Raw genomic sequence first — 27402 nt, forward strand, 5'->3', positions numbered from 1 at the left:
AGACAAGTTTAATTTTAAAAAATTTCATCCAGAGCCTTAATAGGCTTGTTTGTTTGTATTGAAACTGAGGTAAAGCATAGGACATTTCTTAACCGCTCAAGAACATTATCTAATTCCATCTCTCAATAAAAATTGTTTTTAAAAAAAATCTTTCCTAGATACTGTCACAAAGAAATGTATTCCCTTAAACCTAACATGTCACTCAAACCAGCCTGACAGACAACTTTATTTATGGGGACAGAAACTTGACTGATGTGGTTAACATTTTTGAAGAATTCATTAAATAATTATACCCCCAGGGCCACATTTAATTCAGGTCTGTTCAGAGGGAAAGTGGCCCTCAGCAAAAGCAGCAGCAGGTCTTGCTGGGGTTTACTTGCACAGACCTGCCCAACATATGTCCAGGGCCAGCCTCAAAAAATAGAATTGCAATGTCCTTTTAAAAAGTGGTAAGTGAATGGATAATGGATACATTTAATGATTTATGTCAACTGTATGTAGTAAGTAGTCTAAATTGAACTGTACAATCAAAAGAAAACCAATTTAGGATTTTTATGCTAATTTTCGCTGTCAATATGCTGTTTCTCCCATTTGTGACACCGCCAAGAAATAGTGTTGCCTTCATCTTCACCCATCCAGATGTTTGTCTAAGTCATGAACTATATCAAGCATTTGATTTTTATTTGGTAAGGAAAAAAACTTCTCATGATACTCAAGGGTCTGTCATTCAGTATTAATTTTCCAGTTATTTCAAATCACTGTGCTTTTGCCTTAAGTACAATTCTGTTCACATTTGAGTAGTCTTCATGAGCTTCAACTTCCTATTCAGTCAGCTGAGTCACACTAAAATATGGAGCTCAGAACACAGTATGTGTTAGGCCCATTCACAGATGGAGACGTTCCTTTGGTCTGAGGCCACTGCTTGTAACAAATCCAGAATTTTCTCAGACTTGGCTTTTCAAATCCATAGACTTCCTAAACATCATCAAGAGCCATCTTCTTACCATTTAACTCAAGGTGTATGGGTCCACCTTCTTTGTTTGCCAACCATCCATGCTCGGGCGTGTTGTTTCATATCCTATGCGTAATTTGACTTTGGAAATAACCCTTCTGATTTGCCTGGGGATACCCTTCTCCACCGAACCAAAAGGAAACTGTCTGGGACCCAGTTTGTCCAACCACATGTGTACAATACATTTATCAAATAAGTTGACCAGATTTGCACATTAAATTTATTTTAGTAAGAAGGAACTCTGCATGATTTTACTTGTTAGAGCAAATTCAACAAATTCTTCTCTGTGTCCCAATTTCTTAAATTCTCTCTTTGAATCAATAATCAGTTAAATTTTTGATCTCCACTAAGCTAGAATAAGAATGATAGGACTTGAAAATCCCTTGGCCTGTCTAGGGCTGGGTGATGGAGGAGTAGTTACGTATATAAGGATGGTTTGCCAAAGGAAGAACCTTTGGGGGAAGTCTAAAAATGTTTATTGGGGGGTTTTGTTGTGTTTTGTTTTGTTTACATCTGGGAAGGTTTAAATAAACCCTTATTTCACAGAACAAATTTATGTGGGGGAGTGCTACTAGATGTCCTTTCAAGGTTTTTCAATCCTGACATAAAGTGTGACTCTTGCCCTCTTCCATGACAATTTCAGGATCCAATTTCCTTAACAAAGCAAATTAGGCATATTTCCTGATTCCTGCTTCACCTAGCTCCCTCTCCAACAGTTCAGAGACTGGTTCTTCCCAGCAAATGGAATAATTATCTTGTACAATATTCTTACTCTGTTCATATTACAAGAAACACTGAACAATCAACATATTCCCCTTCGCACTAATCACATTTCACAAAATGTGAGTTGATTTCACCATTAGCTTTGAAAAATTTCCAAAACTTCTCAAAAAGATCTCCCTGATGACTAATATAAACTGTGGAAATATAAAATTTAGACATTTGATTTAAATTAAAAAAAAATTTTTTAGTAGCCTAATTAATTATTTGGCTTATTTGTACCTACAGATTCAAATATAAAACTAAAAGAACTTTCTGTAAGTGTAATACTACTAGGTATCCAAGAAGATCATACAACAGATTTTACAAGCATTTATTTCTCAAATGCTTCACATAATTTCTTTGTGTTTACATCCCAAATATGTAAAAAATCACTTGAAAACATTTTTACAGACACATCAAAAATATGCAAAAAAAATGTTGAATTAATAACTTCAAACTACTTTCTTTTGGTTTGTGTTTGTTCTCAGAGATTTAGTTCACTGTCATACAAGTCTCGAGAAGAAGACCCGACTCTTACAGAGGAAGAGGTAAGTTTTATTTCCTTTTAAGTAACCAGAAACCTCCTGTAATAAAGAATAGGGCTTCTGTCCTTGAATAAATGCACTGTAATTTTACCCTTTGTTTGAAAAAGTTAAATACTCTCTTAAACTTATGTTTGAGATCAAGGTTTGGGGATGTTGACTTTATAATGACTCAGAGAGAGAAAGTGACTGGCATTAGGTTAAGACAAGAAGGAAGACAGAATGAACAGATCAGCTAAGTAAAAGAAACTGAATAAGAAAGATCAGAAAAAAAATAGAAAGGGGGTGAAAATGGGAATGAGAAGAGAGAAATTTAAGTATGGGATCCTTAGTGAGCAGCCAAGAAGACCACATTAGAAGGAAATGAATAATGAGTTAGAAAATACAGGAAATTGGAACAGGTGAGCATAGGGAACTTGATCCACCCTGGGAGAGAGAGAGAGAGAGAGACAGGCTTAGTGAAGAATTTTGGATTCAGAGAGCAGGTAATTTCAGGAAGTTGATTCCAGGCTGGAGATAGGGTCAAACATACAGCCAGCAAGAAAGGATTGCATATTTCTAGGCACCAGGGGTGAAAATTCACTGAACTCTCAGTGGACCATTAAAATTGCAACAGTTAATGGATATGTTATTATGTCAAGCTAGGCGCAGACAGAGACATGAACACCTTAATTTATCTAGCCACATATAGCTTCTGTCTGGGATTCCTATCATAGGAAATTTTGTACATGTAAAAAATGATGTGTATATGCAAGTGCATCACTTGCTATGACTCTGAGTATTGAAATGTGACAGTAGACTACAATCCCACACTGAAAGTTCAAGTAGCAGCATGCTTTCCTTAGGTGATATGTGCCACATACCCCCACGTTCCCTGCCCCAGGGAATGGATCTGCCTGCCATCCACTTTTCACACAAGCCAAAACCCTGGAAGTCATCCTTGACACCCATTTTCCTCACTGTGCTCACACCCAGTCAATCACCAAGCTTCTTCAGTTCTACTCCGAACTTTTTCTTTCACGCATCCACCTCTCTCCATCTCCACTGTGGCCAGCCCCCAATAGACCACAGAAGTACCCTCCTACCAAGTCTCTCAGCAGCTCTTTTTGTCTCTTTCCAGTCCATCCTCCACACTATGGCCAAAATTATCTTTTTAAAAAACACAAATTAGGACCAGCTAAGCCAACTGGACATGTCATCAGGAGGGACCAGTCCCTGAGAAGAACATCATGCTTGGTAAAGTAGAGGGCCAGCGGAAAAGAGGAAGACCCTCGATGAGATGGATTGACACAGTGGCTGCAACAATGGGTTCAAGCACAACAACGACTGTGAGGATGGCGCAGGACCGGGCAGTGTTTCGTTCTCTTGTACATAGGGTCCCTATGGGTCAGAACTGACTCAACAGCATCTAACAACAACAAGCCAACTGGGGAGCCCTGGTGGTGCAGTGGTTAAGTGTTCGGCTGCTAACCGAAAGGTCCACAGTTCAAATCCACCAGCTGCTCCTTGGAAACCTCATGGGGCATTTCTACTCTGTCATAAAGGGTCGCTATGAGTCAGAATTGACTCGACAGCAATAGGTTTGGTTTGGTTTGGTGCTGTTTTTAAGCCAACTGGGTGGCACAAATGGTTTGCGCTCAAATAAGCCTAAATGTTGGCAGTTCAAACCCACTCAGCAGCACCAAGGAAGAAAGGTCCAGCTATCTGCTTCCATAAAGTTTAAAGCCAAGAAAACCCTATGGAGAAATTCTACTCTGTAGCATATGGGGTCACCCTGAGTCAAAATTGACTCAAGGTGATGAGCTAACGTGGTGCTATAGACAGAAGCACCATGCCGTCCCTCCACAGCGAAGACTCGAAAAACTAAGTAAAACAGAGACAAACGTAAATCCTGGAACCATAAACGTCTAATGAAGAGATAAAGAACTCAGCCAAGTACCAAATGGAATAAGAAACTGACAGAGAACAGAGAGCTAGGAGAGATACCAACAGAGATCCCTTATCAGCTAACACAGCACGGATTCACCATCTTGGACTCCTGTCGGAGATCAACAGACAGGGAATACGGGAAAGCAGCTTCACAGAGTTCCCAGCAGGAGACAGAACACCCGGTTACCAGTGATAATATGTATTCCCACCCCTCACCCTTCTTTCTGCCTCTTTGCCTCTGCTGCATCCTTCCAGCTGAAGTCTCTCGGCCAGGAGACATCAGCTCTGTGCCACTTGAATTTGCCCCACCCACACTGGCTGGCTCTCTCAGTGCCATTTCTTTGTTGCTGGTGTTGCTTTTCTCCGCCTCTTTTGGTTTCTTTCCTGCCTCTCACCTCCTCCCCCTCCTTTCTTTCGAACACCTTGCTTTGTGTGCCAGCTTTGCTTCTTCTTGAAAGGCTGTGAAGCACCACTTGGCTGGGGGACTGCTCCCTGGTACGTGCCTCCAGGCTGTTGGGATCTCAGGGGACTTTGTTTGTTTGTTTGTTTTTTATTTCTTTTGTTTTGTTCTGATCTGATCTGTTTTGTTTGTTTTATTCTTCTTCTTCTCGTGGCTTGGGAGCCCCTCCTAGCCAGGCTGTACTGCCTGGCTTGGGAGCCATTTCCTTGGTCTGCATAGCTGTGACAGTGGAATCCCTGGGGCATTTCTTTTCATCCTTTTTTTTGTCTTTTTGTTTTTCTTCATCTCTCAGTTTCTCATCTCTCTATACTTACCTTCTTTTCCTGTCTCCTGAATACTTGGTGCTGTGCAACATCTCTGCCCCTTCTAGCCAGGCTGTACTGCACAGTCAGGGAGCCACTTCCCTGGTCTGAGCAGCCTCACCAGTGGAATCCCTTGGCGCTTTTTTTTTTATTTTTATTTTTTTTTATTTCTCTTTTTTCCTTTTTGTGTTTCTCCGTTTCTTGGTTTCGCGCCTCTCCACTCCAAAAACAAGCTCCCTTAGCACTCTTTTTTCTTTTTTTGTTTGTTTTGGTTCCTGTTTCTCTCTCCTCTCTATCTTCTTTCCCATACCCATCTTAGCTCCATACATCACAACCTCCCCCCTCCTTTCTGCCTACCTGCACCCTGCACTGAACATCACACCCCTGAGCAGCCAGGCACAGCCTAACGGAACCTGCCCTGCACTGACTCCTAGCCTGCCCTGTCAGCCCTAGTACATACCACAAACAACACATCCCAGCCCCTTCCCTTCAGCTAGACCAGTCCTGCTGCACCATACCTGAGCGACTGGCCCTGCCAATTGGACAAGGAGGTTAAAAGTATCTTGCCCACAGATGAGCAAAAACAAAGAATGCACAGCCTGCCTGCTCAGACATAACCAAATAAAACAAAAAAAGCAGGAGGAAACAAACAAATCTACAATCAATAAGCAAAATAACTACTGAATTTCCCAAAGAGAGCAGACATTATCAAAACATAAAAAACTGGACAGGATGGTTCCAGTAGGCATCCAAAATAAAACACCAGATGACTCTCCAGTAGAAGAAAAGGCACTAGAACTACCTGATAGGAAATTCAGATCTCTAATATTCAGAGCTATCCAAGAGTTGAAGCAAAAAGCAGACAAAATAGAGGAAAAAATAGACAAATTCATGGAAAATACATACCAAAAAAAATGGAAGAATTCCAGAAAATAATAAAGGAACAAAATGCCAAAATAAATTCACAACTAGAAATCATACAGAAACAACAATTAGAAATCCAAAGGATAAACAACAAGATTTCAGAAATGGACAGTCTCATAGAAGGGCTGGGGAGTAGGTTTGAAATGATGGAAGACAAGATCAGCAGAATTGAAGACGAACACTTGGATACAGCTTTGAGGAAAAATCAGAAAAAAGAATGAAGAAACCCTGAGAATTATGTGGGATACAATCAAAAACAAAAATTTGCAAGGACCGGAGTTACAAAATAGGGGGAGAGAACAAAAAACACAGAGGATCATTGAAGAATTGCTGACAGAAAACTTCCCAAATACCATGAAAGATGAAAAGCTGACCATCCAAGAAGCTCAGTGAACCCCATATAGGATAGACCCCAAAAGAAAGACACCAAGGCATATCATAATCACATTCACTAAAACCAAAGACAAAGAAAGAATCCTGAGAGCAGCTTGAGAAAAAGGAAAAGTCACATACAGAAGGGAAACAATAAGACTAAATTCTGATTACTTGGCAGAAGCCATGCAGGCAAGAAGGCAATAGGACAACATATATAAAACCTTGAAAGAAAAAAATTGCCAGCCAAGAATAATACATCCTGCAAAACTCTCATTCAAATATCCTATTTCCAGATAAACGGAAGTTAAGGGAATACATAAAAACCAAACCAAACTTACAAGAATTATTAAAAGGAGTCCTTCGGTCTGAGAACAAACAACATCAGACTACAGCCTGAATCTAGGACACAAGATCATACCAGCCAGATACCATACTAGGAAATGAGCTCTCAAGGACTATCCAAAACCAAAAGAACTGCTGCAGGGAACCAGAGAGGTTAATCTGTAAATGACAACAATGTCAGAACCATAAAAGAAGTAATAAAAGTTGTAGGTATAGAAATTTCTAATGAAGAGGAAGGCAAGGTGATACCAAGTAATAATAGACTGGTTCAAACCTAGGAAGATAAGAGTAAATTTCAAGGTAACCACAAAGAAGGCTAACAAACCTACTCATCAAAATAAAGAAGAACATAAAGTCTCAGTAAAACAAAAGAAATGAAAAAAATCCACAAACAAAAGAAATTCAGCACAGGAGAGTAAGAGGAACAAAGAAAACATCAACGCCACAAAAAAAAGCACTTACAAAATGACAGCAATAAACTCACACCTATCAATAATTACTGAACGTAAATGGCCTAAATGCACCCATAAAGAGGCAGAGAGTGACAGAATGGCTACAAAAACAGAATCCATCAATATGCTGTCTACAAGAGACAAACCTTAGAAACAAAGACATAAATTTATTAAAAATCAAAGGATGGAAGAAAATATATCAAGCAAACAGCCACCAAAAAAGAGCAGGAGTGGCAATATTAATCTCAGATAAAATAGACTTTAAAACAAAATCCACCATAAAAGGCAAAGAAGGACACTATATAATGATTAAGGGGATGATCCATCATGAAGACATAACCATAACAAACATGTATGCACCCAATGACAGGGCTCCAAAATACATAAAACAGCACTGAAAAGATAAATAGACAGTGCCACAATCATAGTAGGGGACTTCAACACACCATTCTCGGTAAAGGACAGAACATCTAGAAAGACACTGAACAAAGATACAGAAGAGTTAAAGGCCACAATCAGCCACGTTAACCTCATAGACATATGCAACAGTCCACCCAACAGGTGCAAAGTACACATTCTTTTCCAATGCACATGGAAAGTTCTACAGAATAGACCACATCTTAGGCCACAGAGCAAACCTCAACAAAATCCAAAACGTTGAAATAATACAAAGTATCTTTTCTGACCACAACACCATCAAAGTAGAAATTAACAACAGGAAGAGCAAGGAAAAAAAATCAATTACATGGATGCTGAATAACACCCTGCTTAAAAAACCACTGGGTAATAGAAGAAATCAGAGATGGAATCAAAAAATTACTAGACTCAAATGAGAATGAAAACACATCATACCAAAACCTTTGGGGCACAGCAAAGGCAGTGCTCAGAGGTCAATTTATAGCAGTAGATGCACACATCAAAAAAAGAAGAAAGGGACATAATCAAAACATTAGCTACACAACTGAAACAAATAGAGAACAGCAAAAAAAAGCCCACAGCACCAGAAGGAAGGAAATAAAGATCAGAGCAGAAATAAATGAAATAGAGAATAGAAAAACAATAGAAGCAACAAAACCAAAGTTGGTTCTTAGAAAGGATCAACAAAATTGACAAACCACTGGCCAAATTGACAAAAGAAAAACAGGAGAGGACAAAAATAACCCAAATAAAAAATGAAATGGGGAACATTACAACAGACCGACTGAAATAAAAAGGATCATGACAGAGTATTATGAAAAACTATACTCCAACAAATTTGAAAGCCTAGAAGAAATGGACAAATTTCTAGAAACACACTACCTACACAAACTAACACAAAATGATGTTGAAAATCTGAACAGACCCATAACAAGAAAAGAGATGGAAAAGATAATACAAAAAAAAAAATTCCCGACCAAAGAAAAAGCCCTGGCCCAGATGGCTTCACTGGAGAATTCTACCAAACATTCAGAGAAGAGCTTATACCAGTACTACTCAAACTGTTTCAGAACACAGAAAAGGAAGCAGTACTTCTGAATTCATTCTATGAAGCCAACATAACCCTGATACCAAAACCAGGCAGACACCACAAAAAAAGAAAATTACAGACCAATATCTCTCATGAATATAGATGCAAAAATTCTAGGCAGTAGAGTTCAGCATGACATCAAAAAAATAATGCACCACGACTGAGTAGGATTCATACCAGGTATGCAAGAATGGTTCAATATTAGAAAATCAATCAGTGTAATCCACCACATAAATAAAAGAATCACATCATCATCTCAATCAACCCAGAAAAGGCATTTGACAAAGTCCAACATCCATTCCTGATAAAAACTCTCAATAAAATGGGTATAGAAGGGAAATTTCTTAACATAATAAAGGGCATTTTGCAAAATCAACAGCCAACATCATTCTTAATGGAGAGAGGCTGAAAACATTCGCCTTGAGAACAGGAACAAGACAAGGATGCCCTTTATCACCACTCCTGTTTAGCATTGTGCTGGAACTTCTAGCTAGAGCAATAAGGCAAGAAAAAGAAATAAAGGGCATCCAAACTGGTAACGAAGAAGTTAAACTGTCCCTATTTGCGGATGATATGATGCTATACATAGAAAACTCAAAAGACTTCATGAGAAAACTACTAGAACTAATAGATTCAGCAGAGTAGCAGGATACAAGGTAAACATACAAAAATCATTTGGATTCCTATACATCAATAAAGAGAACGATGAAAAGGAAATCAGGAAAACATATCATTTATAGTAGCCCCTAACAAGATGAAATACTTAGGAATAAATCTAACTAAGAATGTAAAAGACCTATGAAAAGAAAACTACAAAACACTACTGCAAGAAACCAGAAGATGTCTACATAAATGGAAAAACATACCATGCTTATGGATAGGTAGACCCAACAGTGTGAAAATGACAATTCTACTCAAAGCAATTTACAAATACAATGCAATTCTGATCCAGATACCAACTACATTCTTTAAAACGATGGAAAAACTAATCATTAACTTTATATGGAAAGTGAAGAGGCCCCAGATAAGTAAAGCACTATTGAAGAAGAAGAATAAAGTAGGACGACTCACACTACCTGACCTCAGAAGCTACTATTCAGCTACAGTAGTCAAAACAGCCTGGTACTGGTAACAACCACAGATACATTGACTAATGGAACAGAATTGAGAGCCCAGATGTAAATCCATCCACCTACGGTCACCTGATCTTCGACAAGGGCCCAAAGTCCATCAAATGGGGAAAAGACAGCCTTTTTAAACAAATGGTGCTGGCAAAACTGGATATCCATCTGCAAAAAAATGAAACAGGACCCATACCTCTTACCATACGCAAAAACTAATTCAAAATGGATCAAAGACCTAAATATAAAGCCAAAAACTATAAAGTTCATAGAAGAGACTATAGGATCAATACTTGAGGCCCTAATACACAGCATTACCAGGATACAAACCATAACCAACAACACACAAACTCCAGAAGATAAACTAAATAACTGGGATCTTCTAAAAATTAAACACTTACGCTCATCAAAAGACTTCACCAAAAGAGTAAAAAGAGAACCTACAGACTGGGAAAAAAAAATTGGCTATTAGAAATCAGACAAAGGGCTAATTTCTGAAATCTACAGGTAAATCCATCACCTCTACAACAAAAAGACAAATAATCCAATTAAAAAATGGGCAAAGGAAATGAACAGACACTTCACCAAAGAAGACATTCAAGCGGCCAGCAGACACATGAGGAAATGCTCTTGATCACTACCCATTAGAGAAATGCAAATCAAAACCACAATGAGATACCATCTCACCCCAGCATTACTGACACGAATCAAAAATACAGAAAGTAACAAATGTTGGAGAGGCTGCGGGGAGATTAGAACTTACGTACTGCTGGTGAGAATGCAAAATGATACAACCATTTTGGAAAATGATATGGCATTTCCTTAGAAAGCTAGAAATAGACATACCGTATGATCCAGCAATCCCACTCCTCGGAATACGTCCTAGAGAACTAAGGGTCATCACACGAATAGACATATGCACACCCATGTTCATTGCAGGATTGTTCACAATAGCAAAAAGATGGAAAGAACCTAGATGCCCGTCAACATATGAATGGATAAACTATGGTACATACATACAATGGAGTGTTACACAACAATAAAAAACGATGAATCTGCGAAGCATCTCATAACATGGATGAATCTGGAGGGAATTATGCTGAGTGAAATAAGTCAATCACAAAAGGACAAATATTGTATGAGACCATTACTGTAAAAACTCATGAAAAGGTTGACACATAAAAAGAAACGATCGTTGATGGTTACGAGGGAGGAGAGGGGCAGGGATGGAAAAACACCAAATACAACAATAGGTAAGTGGTAGCTTTGGTGAGGGGTAAGATAGTACACATACTTGGGAAGCCAGCACAAATTGTACAAGGCAAGGTCATGGAAGCTCCACAGACAAATCCAAACTCCCTGAGGGACCAAATTGCTGGGCTGAGGGCTATGGGGACCATGGTCTGGGGGAACATCTTGCTCAGTTGGCATAACATAGTTTATAAAGAAAATGCTCTACATTCTACTTTGGTGAGTAGCATCTGGGGTCTTAAAAGCCTGTGAAGCGGCCATCTAAGATAATCCACTGGTCTCACCCCTTTGGGACCAAGGGAGAATGAAGAAAACTAAAGATACAAGGGAAAGATGAGTCCAAGGGACTGATGGACCACAACTACCATGGCCTCCACCAGACTGAATCCTTTACAATGAGATGGTTACCACCACTGACTGCTCTGACAGGGATCAAAATAGAGGGTTCTGGACAGAGATGAAGAAAAACGTAGAACAAAACTCTAACGCACAAAAAAAAAAAAGACCAGACTTACTGGCCTGACAGAGACTGGAGAAACCCCGAGAGTATGGTCCCCAGACACCCTTTTAGCTCAGTACTGAAGTCACTCCTGAGGTTCACCCTTCAGCCAAAGATTAGACAGCTCCATAAAACAAAATGAAACTAAAGGGCACAGCAGCCCAGGGGCAAGGACTAGAAGGCAGGAGGGGACAGGAAAGTTGGTGATAGGGAACCCAAGCTTGAGAAGGGAGAGTGTTGACATTTCGTGGGGTTATTAACCAATGTCATAAAACAATATGGTACTAACTGTTTAATGAGAAGCTAGTTCTGTAAAACTTCATCTAAAGTACAATAAAAAAATTGACTTGAGGGCAGTGGGTTTGGTTTTTGGTTACACCAACTAAGGGAACTTGATCCCATCTGGAATCAAAAAACAAAATATATAGGAGACCTGGAAACTAATCCTTTAAAATAAATAGAGACTACGTAAAATTTTAACTTATTTATCTCCTTGTCTAACATTTGTTAATTGTTTTTGACAATAGCACCTATTTACATTGATTTTTTTTTAATATAAAATAAAGAACTGTGATTCACATACATTAACTTTAAGAAGACTAAGACTTAGGAAAATAAATATGGAAATCATTTATTTTTATATTCACATAATAAAATATTATACAATCCAAACTGGGAATTGAGTTTTAAGTACAATTATCCTAATTTAACATAATGATGGAGAAAGCGTTGATTATAAAAGGTAAAGAAATAGGAAAAAGGAAATGAGTAATTTCTGAGAACATAATAATTTACAAAGGGATGAAAGATTTAAAAAGAGAAAAATTGAAAGCTCAGTAGCAAGGGAGCTCGAAGAGAAACCTGCATACAAGTTAGAAATAATAGTCATAGAAGATAAATATTCAAAAAGAATATCAGAAGACTTGAAAAGCTTTTTTAAAAGCAGAAATATATTATTATCCCTCTGTACACTAGGTTATGCTTATAGACCATATTAAGTTGCAGGTTAATGACAGAGCCCATAATAATAAAAGAGTATAACAGCCAAGAAGACCCAAGATGCTTAGGAAGAGTGGGGAACATCAATGGCAGGGATCGTGAGAAGTAGAGGAAAGAAACAGAAATGGTCACGAGGGGCCATTTTTACAATCTAGGTGAAGGTGTGTTTGTCCTCTGTGATGTTCCCTCAAAAGTGAGGAATAAATACTTCATATACTGGTTCCCCTCATCACTATCATCCATGATTTCACTCTTTAAAATCTGGCCACATTTTTGGCTTGGATTACCTATTGGAATGACAAGTTCCACATGTTTGCTACTCACTATGAAAAGTAGTGTTTTTTTTTTATTTTAATTCTTCCTAAATTCAAAGAAATTACAGTTCTAATTTGAGAGCCGTTTCTTCATTAAAACCTCTAAGGTGAGAGAGAATGTTAATTTACTGTTCATTAGAACAGTCCAACATGGCAAAAGTTTTCCAAAGATTATTTCTATGACTCCAAATGGTTGGATTGTCAAGGACTAGAAAAATCCAGCCACCAGCACGGAGTCTCTGTTAATGGTGGCGGAATAATTTGGAAACAGACGGTGGTGATGGTTGCACAGATGGTGAACATAACCAATGTCACTGAATTTTACATGTAAAAAAAATGTTGAATCAGCAAATGTTACATATATTTTTACCACAATAAAAATTAATGAGTTAATTAAAAAACTGAGCCACCAATGGGCAGTGACAAGTTCTCATACAAATGACCAGTTAACATGCAGCAGCCTTATCTTAAGAAGTTTCTGAGGCCAGCTGACAACTTCTTCCATAGTCTCTGAGGTATGTGAAAGCAGGAAAACATTTCTGGGCAATTGAAGGGCCAGGCATCTGTCAGGAAGCATGTTTATTATTTCCTGGGTATTTGATTGACTCATTCACTACTGCAAAAATAAGCATAGGCAATGAAGGAGATTTTTGCTTATTTCCAGTCATAATTTCTAACAATAAACATAATGTTAAAAAAAAAAATCAGTCCAAGCACTTGATCTATTGTTAACAAAAAAAAATGAAATCCATTTTGATATTAGCAGTTATACAGGATGTATCAGTGAGACAGAGTAGGTGGCCTTGGGAAATCGCCTACTCTTACCATAGGAAAGAGCATCTCGTAAGTGGATTGTCTCTAAATTGCATTTCTTAGTTGCTTGCAAATAAAAATGAATTTTCCCCCTAAAGAAAATAAGCCCAGTCTGTAAATATATATTTAACCAATACCACGTAGCTAAGTAAACAAGTAATACTATTATACATATATATGTACTGCCAGTGGAATACCAGGAAGATGCAGGAAGAGTTGAATAGTTTAATCCAGTGGTTCTTACACTTTAGTGGGCACCAGAATCAGCTGGTAAATTTGTGAAACACAGATTGTTACCCTCCACACACACAAATTTTCTGATTCAGTGGGTCTGGGGTGTGCCCTAGAATTTGTGTTTCTAACAATTTTCCAGATCCTGCTGCTTCTGGTCCAAGGCCCACACTTTGAAAATCACTATCCTTTTTCAGGTGAAATGTTATTCTGATACAGAAATCAAATAGAACAGGATGTTCTGGTCAGTTCCTGGGCTTCTGAAGGTGCCCACTCTGTGCTCTCTCTTAATGCTCATCAACAAAACTCACGGGCACTTGTTTTTCATGTAATGATGTGAATATGACTGGTCTAATTAATAAAGTCATAAAAATGTAAATACAGTAGAACTCAATAATAAAAAGACAACCCAATTAAAAAATGAGCAAAGGATCTGAATAGATGTTTCTTCAAAGGAGTTATACCAAAAATAATGGCCAATAAGCACATAAAAGATGCTCAATATCATTAGCCATCTGGGAAATGTAAATCAAAACGACAGTGAGATACCACTTAATACCCACTAGGATGGCTGGAATAAAAAAGACAGATAACAGATAATAACAAGTGTTGACAAGGACGTGGAGAAATTGGAAACCTCATTCACTGCCAGTGGAAATGTAAAGTAGTATAGCCACTTGGGAAGACTATTTGGCAGTTCCTTAACAGGCTAGGCATATTGCCTAAGAGAAATGAAAATACATGTCCATACAAAAATTTGTACATTAATATTTGTAGCAACGTTATTCGTTGTAGGGATAAATGGAAACAACCCAAATGTCCTTCAGCTGATAAGTGGATAAACACAGTGTGGGTTATCTGAACAATGGACTATTTATTCAGCCATAAAAAGGAATAAAGTACTGAAACATGCTACACCTTAGATGAACCTTGAAAACATTGTTTAGTAAAAAAAAAAAAAAAAGCCAGTCACAAAGGACCACATGTTGTATGATTGTGTTTATATGAAATATCCAGAATAAGCAAATACAGAGACAGAAAGCAAATGAGTGGTGGCCTACGACTGGGGGCTTTAAGGGGGTTGGGGAGTGATGGCTGAGGAGGTGATGAGAATGTCCTAAAACTGATCGTGGTCATGGTGGCACAACTTTGTGACTTCACTAAAAGCTTTTGAATTGTGGACTTCAAGTGGGTAAGTTGTATGACATGTGAATTAGATCTCAGTAAAACCTATCAAAAAGTAAAATACAGTTACAAAGTTGAAGATAATGTATGTAATTAATCTGTACTAATATACCCCAGATTAATACTGGTAACTAAGTCGTAAAGGAGAACGCACACGCAGATGATCATAAATGCTGAGTATCTAGCTAAAAGGGGCAGGGAGAATGTCACAGGTCAGAGCTTGCTTATTCATTAGCCCTCTGTTTTCTAGATCTCAGCCATGTACTCATCAGTGAATAAACCTGGACAGTCAGTGAATAAATCAACGCAGTTGCTTCGAGTGCTAGAATCCACCTACACCGGTATTCAAGATGGAGCCCCGCAGAGATCCCCGTCTTCCTGTAATGATCTCTACGCTACTGTAAAAGACTTTGAGAGAGCTCCAGCCAGTGTCAGCACACCTCCACCAGCTGAGAGACCCAGCAAGGAGCCAGAGCCCGATTATGAAGCGATACAGACTCTAAACAGAGAGGAAGAAAAGGCCACCCAGGAGACCGATAATCTCGATGGCCTTTTCTCAGAGGAGAATGACTACGAGAACATTGGGGACTTGGAGCAGTGCAGAGATATCACCAGACTCTAGCAACCCAGAAGACACAACTCCAAATACCATGTTATCAGTCGTTTGGGGACATTTCTTCTCTGGAAGATCAGAAGTGATATAAACCTATTCTTCATATGCTGCTTTAGTGAACCGAAGACAATGACCATGACTGTTTTCCCAGTTTTTGAAGCAGTGAGGTACGTTCCTGGCTGAACCCAAATGGGCATCTGCCTGCCAGGGGGATACCCACACACCCATGCACATCACACACCCTCCTGGCCCTCTGCAAAATACCCAAACTGACGGTGGATTCCTCCTGTTGGTAAGGAACACCAAAATATAAGGAAGAACTGAGCTCATCAAGAACTGTAACACCACCTGCCTACATACTGCCATTCAGAAGATCCAGGTTTTTCTTTCTTTCTTCCCTTTTTGTTATATCTGCTACTAACTTTAAAATGCGTGGCTTTATCCCCCTCGAAATCTTCCAGTTCATATGGTTCATTCCAAGGAAATTCTCCCATGACATTTGACTTTTGCCTTCAACCTAGACATCTTAGGTTGGTGAGAAACTGTGGTTAGCGGTTACCATCCAGCTCGCCAGTCCGCTTCAAAGAGCTGCCCCACTGGTGCCTGGGAAGCTGAGGCCTGCAGGTTGTGAGGATCGGATATGTCCCTGGAGCCTCTGAGCTCTCTGCTCTTTCTATTTTGGCACTCCATGTCAGCAGTCTCTCTCCAAAGTACTTGAAGTCAGTTTTAGATGTTTTGTTTTATTTTTCTAGTCAAAACTTTTTTTCCTCAGTATTTTAAAACTCTTCAGAGCATTTTCAGTATTTTCAATGAGTACTGTAGTACTTGTCTACTTATTTTAGCCCAGAGCTCAGTCCTTCAAAACAGCCTTAATCTTTAGGTTGGAACACAGACCTCATATTTGGCTAGCAGTCATGCTGTTCTCTGAGGAGCTGTGGATAGGAATTGTGTTTCAGATGACTCTGCTGCCAACACCAACAGTGTGGAATTTCTTAACTGCTATCCTAAGGTAATCTATATAAGATGAAAATATAAGCATTTATTTTTGTTATATAAATTTATAAGATGTTTTATGTTTTACTGCCTGATTTCTAGAAAAGTGCCAGAAAAAAATGTAATTGACAATTTTGGTTTGATGTACTATGGTTTATACTTTCATTTTGAAAAGACACCATAAAGCACATAAGCTAGATAATTACAAGGAGTTGTGACCTTTTTTCTAACCAAGTGTTTAAAACATTGAGAGTTTTTAATGACTCAGCTTTTCCAATGGTACTTGGAGCTCCCAGTCAAAATCATCTGAATCAATGGATACATAAATGGAATAAACAGAAAATAATTATTTTCAGTGGTTTGTGATGAGCAGTATTGAAATTTTTTGAAATGATAAAATGGACAGAAGAAGAAAATATGAGTAGGAATCACTTTGTGAAGTATGAACCTCTTAGGGTTACCATAATTTTATTAAAGTCCAGTCATATTTTTAAGAAAAGGATTAATTCTACAGTCCAGTGCTTGTAAATGCAAATTGCCTGTTAGGGTTTTCTTTAGTGTACAAAAATCAGTATTAAGAGCTCCATCTGGTTTAAATTTAATCATCGCTTTATATCTTATGAGGCCAATATTGTGAAAGGTGTACAAAGATCTTATGTAGCCGACACTGGAAAAATTGTTCACTTTTCATTTTAAAAGGAACCTTGTTGAAGTCCTATTATGAAGTGTGGTTTACAGAAATGGGGCTTTTATCTAGACAGATAAAGGGGTAAAAACAGCAATTATTCTATATTGTCTGACTTCTGTGACTTTTCAGATTTAATAATCTTGCTGTTGTCACTCATCATGACAAAGAATGTGATGTAGAGGATGAGACAGGTTGAAAAGTGCCAAGACCACTTCTTGGCGTGTTTTGAAGTCTCTTGCATTCATGGCTTGATTTTGTGACTGCTCTGTAATTACATTTTTGAAATGGTAAAGTGAGACACGTTGGAGTAAACTGTTGTTTGTTGGTATTTTTCAACCAGCCTGGTCTCTCCTATGAAGAGGTCATGTCCATGAGTGTAATCGCTATTGATCAGAAGATGATAGCAGAATACCCTTGCATTAGAGAGAGGTTTATCAAGAAAGGGCAAGGCCCTTGTTCTCTGAATTCAGATTCTTCATCAGCACCCTTTCGCCCAGTGATTGCCATTCCTTACGATTAATGACTTTGACTCCACAGTCTCTCATGTCATGGGGTTCCTTCAGGACACCGTAATAGCCATATCACATTGCGTACCTAGCATTGTGCATGATCCGAGTAATGCTCGTTATGGGTACCTTAGAGTTCAAAAGTTTTATTATACTTCATAATGGCTTATCACCAGAAAAGTAGGTATAATCTCTGAAGCGTAAATGCATTTCTTGAGACAGAAGCTCATTGTAAATGTTACTATGTCATCTTGAAATCCCATTGTCAGAATCCACCCCCAGAAATGTTCAAATATTGCTTATGCAATATAGCCAGAACTATGCACTTGAAATATTGCTCTTGATTTGAGAAGCAAGAGTGTAGTAAGAATAAGTTGTGATCTAAAGTGTTATGAGTGTACTTTAAAAGGAACTATAAGGTCCCTAGTACAAACCCAAAAAGAATAAGCGATAGGGAAAGGAGAAATGGAGTCAACCCTAGGAAGACGGTGCTGCTCTTCCGGCCAGTGGGTCCTTTCCTGAAGCACATTTATTGACGTGTTGCCGTTGTTTTAACCGTATGGTACAGTTTGTCGTACATTTCATCACTTTGACTTCATCACTTGAAAACTTGTGCTTGAATCCTTGAGTTGGACAAAAGCCTGTGGCTTCTTTTAAAAAGCTTCATCTTGAGACAAATGCTATAGAGTTTAAACTTATGAGAAGTAATTCTTTAAAAAAATGTTACTATACCTTTAAAACTCCATGTCGACATCCATTTTGTGTGTTCAGTTATAATAATCTATGCGAAATTATGTAAAAAGGTAAAAATAAATTTTAGGTAAATTTTTTGTCTTATAAACCAGAATTAAAAACCAAACTTGGTGAAAGCTGGATCTTTGTTTTTATTCAGATATTTTGAAAGTTTAGAAGCATTTTGCATACTGCTTTTAATATCTTTCAAATATAGTCAGCAGGGAAGTATAACCTGTTTTACATGGAATATTTGAGGAAATTTCTGAAGAAAATAATTATTGCAAATGTATCATATACATTTTTTTTTTTTTTTTTTTGCCTGTTCTGGACCAATTACATCATTAGGTCTGTTAGAACTTTTAAAGGTAGTGCTATTTTATATGAGACAAAGCTAATCACTGATTTATCTGCCATCAAAATCGAAGAGTTAATTTTAATTGAGGGTTAAATTAATAGTAGCTAGCCAATACAAAGAGCCCTGGTAGCACAGTGGTTAAGAGCTACGGCTGCTAACGAGAAGGTTGGCGGTTTGAATCCACCACCTGCTCCTTGGAAACCCCGTGGGGCAGTTCTGCTGTGTCCGTAGGGTGGCTATGAGTGAGAATCGACTCGACAGCAATGGTGTCAACTTCGACAAACAACTAAAATTTAACCTTAGGATGTCACTACATCTATTGCTCTTACTTGATTTTCATTTTTCTAATTAGAACATTTACTTACTTTAACCAGTATCTTTCACACACATGCACATATATATGGTTGGTTCTGACACAGCTCTGTACTTAATTAATTAGGATACTTCTAATATGTAACTGAAGTGTTCATCCTACTAGTGTGATGAACTGTTGTCGAAAAACCAGAATTAGAAGAAAAAGTTCTCCAGTGGTTTTTCATTTGATAATGACAGGAAAACCTTGAGTAATCCTCACTCATTAAATGTTTGTAATGAGGATATTCAGATTTTAAATTGCATACATAATTATTTCCGCTGGAAAATGGTGGTATTTTTAGATCGTTTTATTTTACAAGTATTGTTGTTGTTATTTTGCTCCATGGCTTACAGAGTAGAACTGCTCCATGGGGTTTGGTTGGCTAAAAGCTTTATGGAGGCAGTGTGCCAGGCATTGCTCCCACAGAGTCGCTGGGTGGGTTAGAATTGCCAGCCTTCAGGTTAGCAGCCGATTGCAAACCCCTTGCACCAGCCTACATATTCAACCCGAGACCAGCGACATGTCAATACGTGTACTTCTCGGTTAGAGAAAAGAATTGCCCTAAAGGTACAAGGAAGTAACCGTGAGCCGGGGTAGGGCAGACAGCCGAGGCAGGTATCACAGGGTGGCATTTTATTTCCTTCCCTGTAGAAATCACTAGGTTTTACACAGAGAATCAATAGGCAGTGATGTAGTGTGATATTCAAAAAACAGCTCTGAGGTTATGGCATGGCTATAATTTCAGAGCTTCAGTCAGTACAAGACTGAACTAGGATTTTGTAAATGAGTAAATGACATTTGTTTCAATGCACCTTGTAATAGTTCATAAAAGTTGGTGTAATCTAACGATGCCATTCTCCTTAAAGTGCTGATGTCTGGTCCTCAGCCAGCTTCGTACTGGCAGCTCTAAGCACAACAGATGCTGATGGCTATTTCCTGAAAAATCTTGACAGGCCCATTGTACTGCGTCATTGGGAAAAGTTAGTGTAATGTATGGTGTTAAGTGACTTATGTGAAAATAGGAACATATGTCTCTAATATCAAATATGAATTTATTTGCAGTGAAGTGGAAATTCCTTGTCTTGTAGTAGTATTTCCCTGCTCTGTACTGTGCTTTTTGTTAAATTTGTTATTCCTGACAGCAGGGTTTGATAAGTTGAACACACTTAGACTGTACGTATTTGACTTAGAAGGATCAATCCAGATCCGTGATGAATTCGACTCTGGGATTACCAAAATACATAAAAAGTCATGGTCCAGAAGAGAACAAACATTTATAAGTGTTACTTTTTTTTCTACTGTTCAAGTCTGTCTTTATACCCAGTCTCTGATATTTGTAAAGTATTGCATTATTTTTCCAGGTTCTGCCTTTATTTAACTGAGAAGTAGTAGTTCAGATTCCTCTCAACATCAGATGAAGTGAGAAATACAATTTTTGTTTTAAAAAAGGTAATTTATTAAAAAGCATTCAATTGAGTCATGATTTATCTTAGTACAGTTAGATTAGATTTTCCTTAGCTTACCCCTCGTAAGCTGTGGGTACTTTTCAAAAATGTATCATGCTCTTGTTATCTCAGATCACCTTGTATAATGTGTTTTAAAGGCTGATAATTGTCATTCCTCAGACCTCTGTATGTTAAATTGGCAAAAGTAAAATGTTTCAGTGTTACCTTTTAAATAATTGTGTTGTATTAACATGCCTCATGTGTTCAGGGGAAGTCTGAAATATAACTAAACAAACAAAAGTCTGTTATCAAAAAACAAGTAGGAACTTGCATTTAACTGTTTATGCATTTTTTTCCTCATAAAAACCGTTTCTCCCAGAAGTAAAATATTGTCTCTTAGGTAGCCCAGGTCAGTTTTAGAGTACTCTCCTTACTCAAAAATACTCAAAAATAATTCAAGACACTTTGAAGCATTTTCTCTGAGTGTCTCAAAATGCATTTGTAATGATGAAAAATTGTCCAATTCACAAAATAGTGGGAAAGTTGTTTTAATATTGGGGATTTTTAAATCTTAGTTTTTTAATCTAAAAATTGGCTTGAACATCTTACAGTATTTTTCCTACCTAACTCTAGTCCTTTTGAGGAAAAGTCTAAAGACTAGGTGCATGAAAGGGCCTCTTGTCACTTTGCATAGCACCACCCCTGGGTCTCTCCCCAACCCCAGCTCCCCTGGTCTGCTCTTTCCCCCGAGTCCTAGTCCTCTTTTCCAGTACTGATGGCAATGCCCAGAGTGCTGCCCCTGCCAGCGAGGGCCGAGCTGGGCCTCCTCGCGGCCCGGTGAGCAGACAGCTCTGCCCACCTCCCACTTTACTGTGTCATTCCCAATGCCACATGTTAGGAGTTACTTTTCAAAAGTTTTGGTGAACCAGGTACACTCTTGCCCATCTCTTCGGTGAGACTGGTTGGCCCTAAGGGGACATGGAAAACTTTTTTTTTTTTTTTTAATTCTGTTGAGGAATCAAACTCACAAATGCAGAACAGTTAGCATCCTGCTCTAACCCAGTGAGCTCACTGCCCCCACAATGCACGGAGACTGCCCTGTGCCTCTGAATTCTATGGCGGAGCAGCCTCACAGACCAGCGAGTAGAAGGCAGGTCTTTGTAACAGAGCAACAGACCAATAGTTACCAAGAAAGTGGGAGGAAGCTGGTAATTTTGAGGGAAAAGTCTCTTGCCTGTGAGAATTCATTATTTTTAAAGTAAATTGAGTGTAAATTTTTTTAGCCATACAGCTGTTGTACCATCTCAGTGCCACCTGCCCTGGGATATGGTGTTTATCTGAATTTTATGACTTAAAATTAGTTTGCTTTACTATCCCAGGTCTCAAGAAAACTGAGACTGTTCAAGTACCTAACCGTGGAGTTACCAGACACGGAGAATAACTGGACCTTTGTAGGCAAACTCTGATTTGGGGGTGAGAAACCAGGTATTTTTACCATCTGCCATGGAGTCACCTGCACCTCATGGTGACCCCATGTCTGTCAGAGCAGAACTATGCTCCACAGGGTTTCAATGACTGTCATCTTTCGGAAGTAGATCGCCAGGGCTTTCTTCTGAGGTACCTCTAGGTGGACTCAAACTGCCAACCTTTCAGTTACCACTCGAGCACAGTAACCAGTTGTACCACCCAGAGACTTGTAGGTAGTAGCATGGGTGAGTGGATGACTTATCAGCTGAAGTTCCCTCTGCACACTTAAGAGTCCACCATGTGTTTAGTTCTTTTAAAAAATGTCCAACTAGTATACCAATTATACACCCTAAATAGGAAAAAAAAAAAAAAAACACCAAACTCGTTGCTGTGGAGTTGATTCTGACTCATAGTGACCCTACAGGACAGAGTAGAACGGCCCCTGTAGGGTTTCCAAGGAGCGGCTGGTGGACTCAAACTGACGACCTTTAGGTTAGCAGTCGTAGCTCTTAACCACTGTGCCACCAGGGCTCGATAAGCAGGGTAGCTTAAGGCTAAAAGAGCCAGTCTCTGGAGCCCACATTTCAGAACTCTCTTGTTATAATGTCCTAGTTTGGTCTGGTTTAGTTTGTTTTACGAGCGAACAGGTTGGAAATCATGAGTTTCCGAACAGGTTGGAAATCATGAGTTTAAAACAAGCTATTTCCTCTTCCTTCCTTAAGCTTAAGGGGAGTTTTGTGTTGACCTTCAGCTCTTCTTTTAGGTTGTGAAAGCTTCCCTGAAAACCTGCTGAGCCCCTTACTGGGTGAGGAGACTTAAACCAAAAGCTTTAGGCTATCTGCAGAGGATTTCGAACATTGCTTTGACACGTTTTTAGGTATTTTTAATATAAAACACATAAATGAACCTGCCATGATGGTCACCACCCAGCCTTTAAGCGCGCTTGCTATTATTTATTTACTCTTGAAAATAGACTTGTTTTTCCGGGAACCCTGCTGGATACTTAATTCCTGTGGGCCTCTTCCTGATCACCTACTGATGTCCTGGAAAAAATGGCAGGGCCTTTACCAGTGCTTGTCCCTGAGGGAGAGGCAATGTGAGAAACGTCAGGACAGCTCAATTTTATGTTCAGATCAACAGGTATCTGAGAGCGTTCTGTGTGCCTCAGATTTTGACACTTTTTTTTTTCACTTCACCTTTTTTTCTTTCTTTTCTTTTCCTGAGTACCAGCTGTGTATTTAACTTCTGTGTGTCTGAGGGGAGATTTGAAGCAAAATTTTTAACTAATTGATGGGATTTGAAGGGATATTCTAGAGTGTGATCTTTTTTCAAATGAACAGAATGTGTATCTGCTCATTTTCTTTATACATTTAATAATGTGTAAATGATGGGGACAAGACTTCTGGCCCCTCCATGTCTCCGTTTAGGTATGTCTCTGGAAAAATCTATTATCCCTGCTCCCTACCTACCACTCTGAGTTTCTTCAGGAGTAAACATTAAAAGTGTATAAATGAGAAAATTGTCTCAAAGATTTCAATTATTTAGATATTGTCATCTTTTTTTTAGACTCAGGAATAAACTGATTGGTGGATAGCCTAATAAACTTTTTAGATTAAATAAACTAAAAACAAGATGACTTCCTGGGCTCTTTCTAGAAGACCATAGAACTCCACCCCAGAGTATTGGTTTCTGGCCGATAGTGTTTCAACCATTTTTATGGGAGGAAAAAATGCACATTTTTTATTTCTTGGAAAAGTGAGTTGAAGTATTGAATTAAATTCTCAGAGAGGACAGTTTAGTCTAAAGAGAAGCATTGGACTAAGAGACAGAAGCCAAGGCTGTGGACCTTGTTCCAACACTGACTTCACTTTGTGACTTGAGCAAGTTATTTAACTTCTCTGTGCCTCAGTTTCTCCATATTCAAAATGGGGATAATGATACCGACCATTGCCTACCTCATAGGGATGTTATGGGGACAAACGAGATAATATAAGATAAATGCAAATGCTTTGAACTCTTTGGAAGAAAAGTGCTATAAAATTGAAGCTGTGTTGTTTTTTATGATCCAATTATTAAGTTTAAGGCTTAAATAATAGCAATACAGTTAGTTGTGTTAACAGTAAGTTCCAATTTGGTGCATATTTGCAATTCTCTTCTGTGGCCAGATCTTGATCATTCATCCGGTAATAATACCTAAGGAGCTGAAATGGGTATTTGTTCTCCGTGTGTTTCTGCTGGTGGTATTTCCCTTCGGAATATTGAGAAAAGGCTGGAGTTTAACTTGTAATATCTTACGGTTTATATGTAATGAACCTTATTCAACCTGTATATAGAAGTATAATGACATGTAAATGGCAGGTACATTATAATTAAAGACACTTAGCAAATTGTCTTTGTTCTTTTTGAATTGCAGTAAAGGCCGGTTTTACATAAAAGCTTGTTAAAATTCATTTGGCATTTGGGAAGGTCAAGAATGGCTAATTTATGTACACGCAGTACGGCGTGGAACTAGGGTTTGGGGATTCCAGCTGTCTGCTCACCACCCTGGTAGGAAAGAGGCTATGCCTGATGATCAGGCCCGTGAGTATGGTGGGTAGGGTTGCAAAGTCTGCAAACAAGGACCTGGGTTTGAATCCCAGCTACGCAGTGACTTTGAGGAAGCGCTTTATCCTCTGTGCCCCTGTGTCCTCATTAGGAGGTGAGGGATAATAATATAAAATCACTACCAGGTTGTCTTGGGGATTAGAGGAGGCGCTGAGCAGGTGCTTGGCAAACACTAGGTACTCAGTAACTGTTAGCACGTGGTCTCCACCACGAGCCTGGGGAAATTCTGAGGACGTCCCCCTGCAGCGTTGGTCTCCATGTGAAGCTGTGCAGCCTGCGAGCAGTCACCACCCGGTCCACGGTCCACGGCCGTGAGGAAAACCTGCCTGCTCGGGGCCTGCAGGGTGTAACCCCCGCAGCAAGCCTCAGAGCAAGTGGCTTCTATCAGCTTCTGACTCTGGCTGCCTCCCTTCTCGTCGCTCAAGTCTGGCCTTGTGCCAAAAAGTAAAGCAAGTGGGGTTTTCCATGCATCTGTCTCCCTTTTGTCCGTGACCCTTGACACCAGGACACCCCAAAACCCACAGATGGGCCCTTGTGAGCCCACCCTTCCTCCCCGTCCCCTGCCTCCCTCACTGGGCTTTTTCTGTGCCCCCTCCTGCTCTTCCCCACCTCCACATTTATAAATATTCATTCTCTTTCCAGTTCCCCAGGGAATGACCTCTTTCTTTATATAGTGAACTCTGGTGGCACAATGGTTACAGCGCTCAGCTGCAAACCGAAAGGTCAGTGATTCAAACTCACCAGCCGCTCCTCTGGAGAAAGATGTGCCAGTCTGCTTCCGTAAAGATTTACAGCCTTAGAAACCCTATGGAGCAGCTCTGCTCTGTTCTGTAGGGTCGCTGTGAGTTGGAATCGACTCGAAAGCCAAGGGTTTGGGTTTTTTTGGTTAACTCACTACTTTAGGAGAGTTTACAATCTAAGGAACTTGCCGTCTGTCATAGTCTTGAGCCAGAGCCATCCTTAACTCTCATGGTGGGCATTGCAAATCTGTGAGAGGCTGCTGCTGGGAGTATTTTGGGGTGTAGGGGGCAGGAGGAGGGAGCAGAGGCATCCCTCAGACCACACCTCATCAGCAGGTGCCTGCTGTGCCCTTACAGGGGGCCGAGCAGACACCCATTGTGCCTTCATGGGGACAAAGCTCGCTCTAGGACTCCTTTGCCCATGAGGTAAGTCAGTGATGGCAGCACTGAGAAAAATGAGGGGAAGCACGTGGCCACCTCGGCTTTAAACCCCGGCTTCATTTCCCACCCTGTGGGTCTCATTTCCCACCCTGTGGGCCTCATTTCTCACCCTCTGGGCCTCATTTCCCACCCTCTGGGCCTCATTTCTCACCCTCTGGGCCTCATTTCCCACCCTCTGGGCCTCATTTCCCACCCTCTGGGCCTCATTTCCCACCCTGTGGGCCTCATTTCCTCTCCTTCCAACTCTATTCTGTGTGCAAAGACTCGGAGCTCGGAAAAGTTTGTTCTGAGTCTTTGGATCACAAAACCAGGTTTCCCACCTGGGCCACCTTGAAGTTCCTGAGCTCAGTAATTTGGTACGTTTTCTGTCACCTGTGGAATGGAGCAGTCTTTGGAATTATGTCAGAGGTACACTGCCAATTCTAGGACATAGTAGATATTTAAGAAATGTTCCTTCATTAAGGGGAGCGGAGAATTCGAACACTCTATAGTTAAGTGATCCAGACATAACCAGTTGCTGTCAAGCAGATTCCAACTCATGGCAACCCCATATGTGTCAGAGTAGAACTGTGCTCCAGTGGCTGTTATTTTGGAAGTAGGTCACTAGGCCTTCCTTCTGAGGTACCTCTGGGTAGACTGGAACCCCTAACCTTTCGGTTAGCAGCCAAGAGCATTTACCATTTGTACCACTGGAGACTCTGAGCTAGTCTTAACCCCATCCTTTTTTGTCATTGTTAAAAAAAAAAAAAAATAGTGTGCATTGTCCCCCTTTCTGCCCCCAGTAAATACAATCTGTATTGTGATTTTTTTTTTTTTAATGAATCAACACCTTACTGTACCTTTAAGGTCAGTATGCTGAATATTTGTTCTCATTTTAGATAATTCTTAAATCAACATCTCCAGGCCAGACCTCGGGGGCTCCAAAGCCAGCTGTCCACCAGGCATCACATCTGTTTCCACAGTTTTCTATCTGCATGTCCTGATGTCATCTCAAAATGTGATCATTCTAGAGGAACTCATCCCTCCCAGCTGTCCCATCTGCCCTTTGGGGCATACTTCATGTCCTCCGTAACAAATAGAACAGCTTCATGTACACAGCAGGCCCTAAATAAATGTTTGATTTGAACTCTGAGTTGAATTTTCACACTTCTCTGTCATCCAAAGTCCTGTCTGGGACCAACACTTTATAAAGTCTTAGATTTTATACTTGAGCTCTTCCATACCAAAAGCCTCCAACTGGGTTTCTGTAAAGCTGTCAGGGTAACAGGGAGGGATGTCCTCCAAGTGAAACCAGCCCCAAAAGCAGTGGGGGAGGGAGCAGGGAAGGCACCTGACTTGTAGATAAACAGCGTCACAACCTGGCAGAGTAGTCTTCTAAAGCAGACACGTGGTGCAAAGCAACCAGCTTTAAACGCTCGGGGCCCAAGGGAAAAAAATAAT

The 27402-nt window shown here is 39.6% G+C and overlaps 1 protein-coding gene across 4 annotated transcripts in view; it reads left to right on the forward strand.

The window, feature by feature from the left end:
* The window catches only part of PAG1 (phosphoprotein membrane anchor with glycosphingolipid microdomains 1), a 196366-nt gene extending 169194 nt beyond the window's left edge, over positions 1-27172 (forward strand). For 3 of the 4 annotated variants that reach the window (XM_004386000.2, XM_023740300.1, XM_023740301.1), the window contains 2 exons: positions 2263-2322; positions 15271-18092. In XM_004386000.2, the coding sequence (XP_004386057.1) occupies positions 2263-2322; positions 15271-15642 (432 nt within the window). In that variant the 3' untranslated portion in view covers positions 15643-18092. Of the gene's footprint in view, positions 1-2262; positions 2323-15270; positions 18093-26840 lie in introns of those variants that run through there. The other variant, XR_002825570.1, reaches the window with a different exon arrangement.
* Positions 27173-27402: the final 230 nt, after the last annotated feature.

This window comes from Trichechus manatus, unplaced genomic scaffold (genome assembly GCF_000243295.1).
Source record: "Trichechus manatus latirostris isolate Lorelei unplaced genomic scaffold, TriManLat1.0 scaffold00152, whole genome shotgun sequence".
Taxonomy (NCBI): Eukaryota; Metazoa; Chordata; class Mammalia; order Sirenia; family Trichechidae; genus Trichechus; species Trichechus manatus.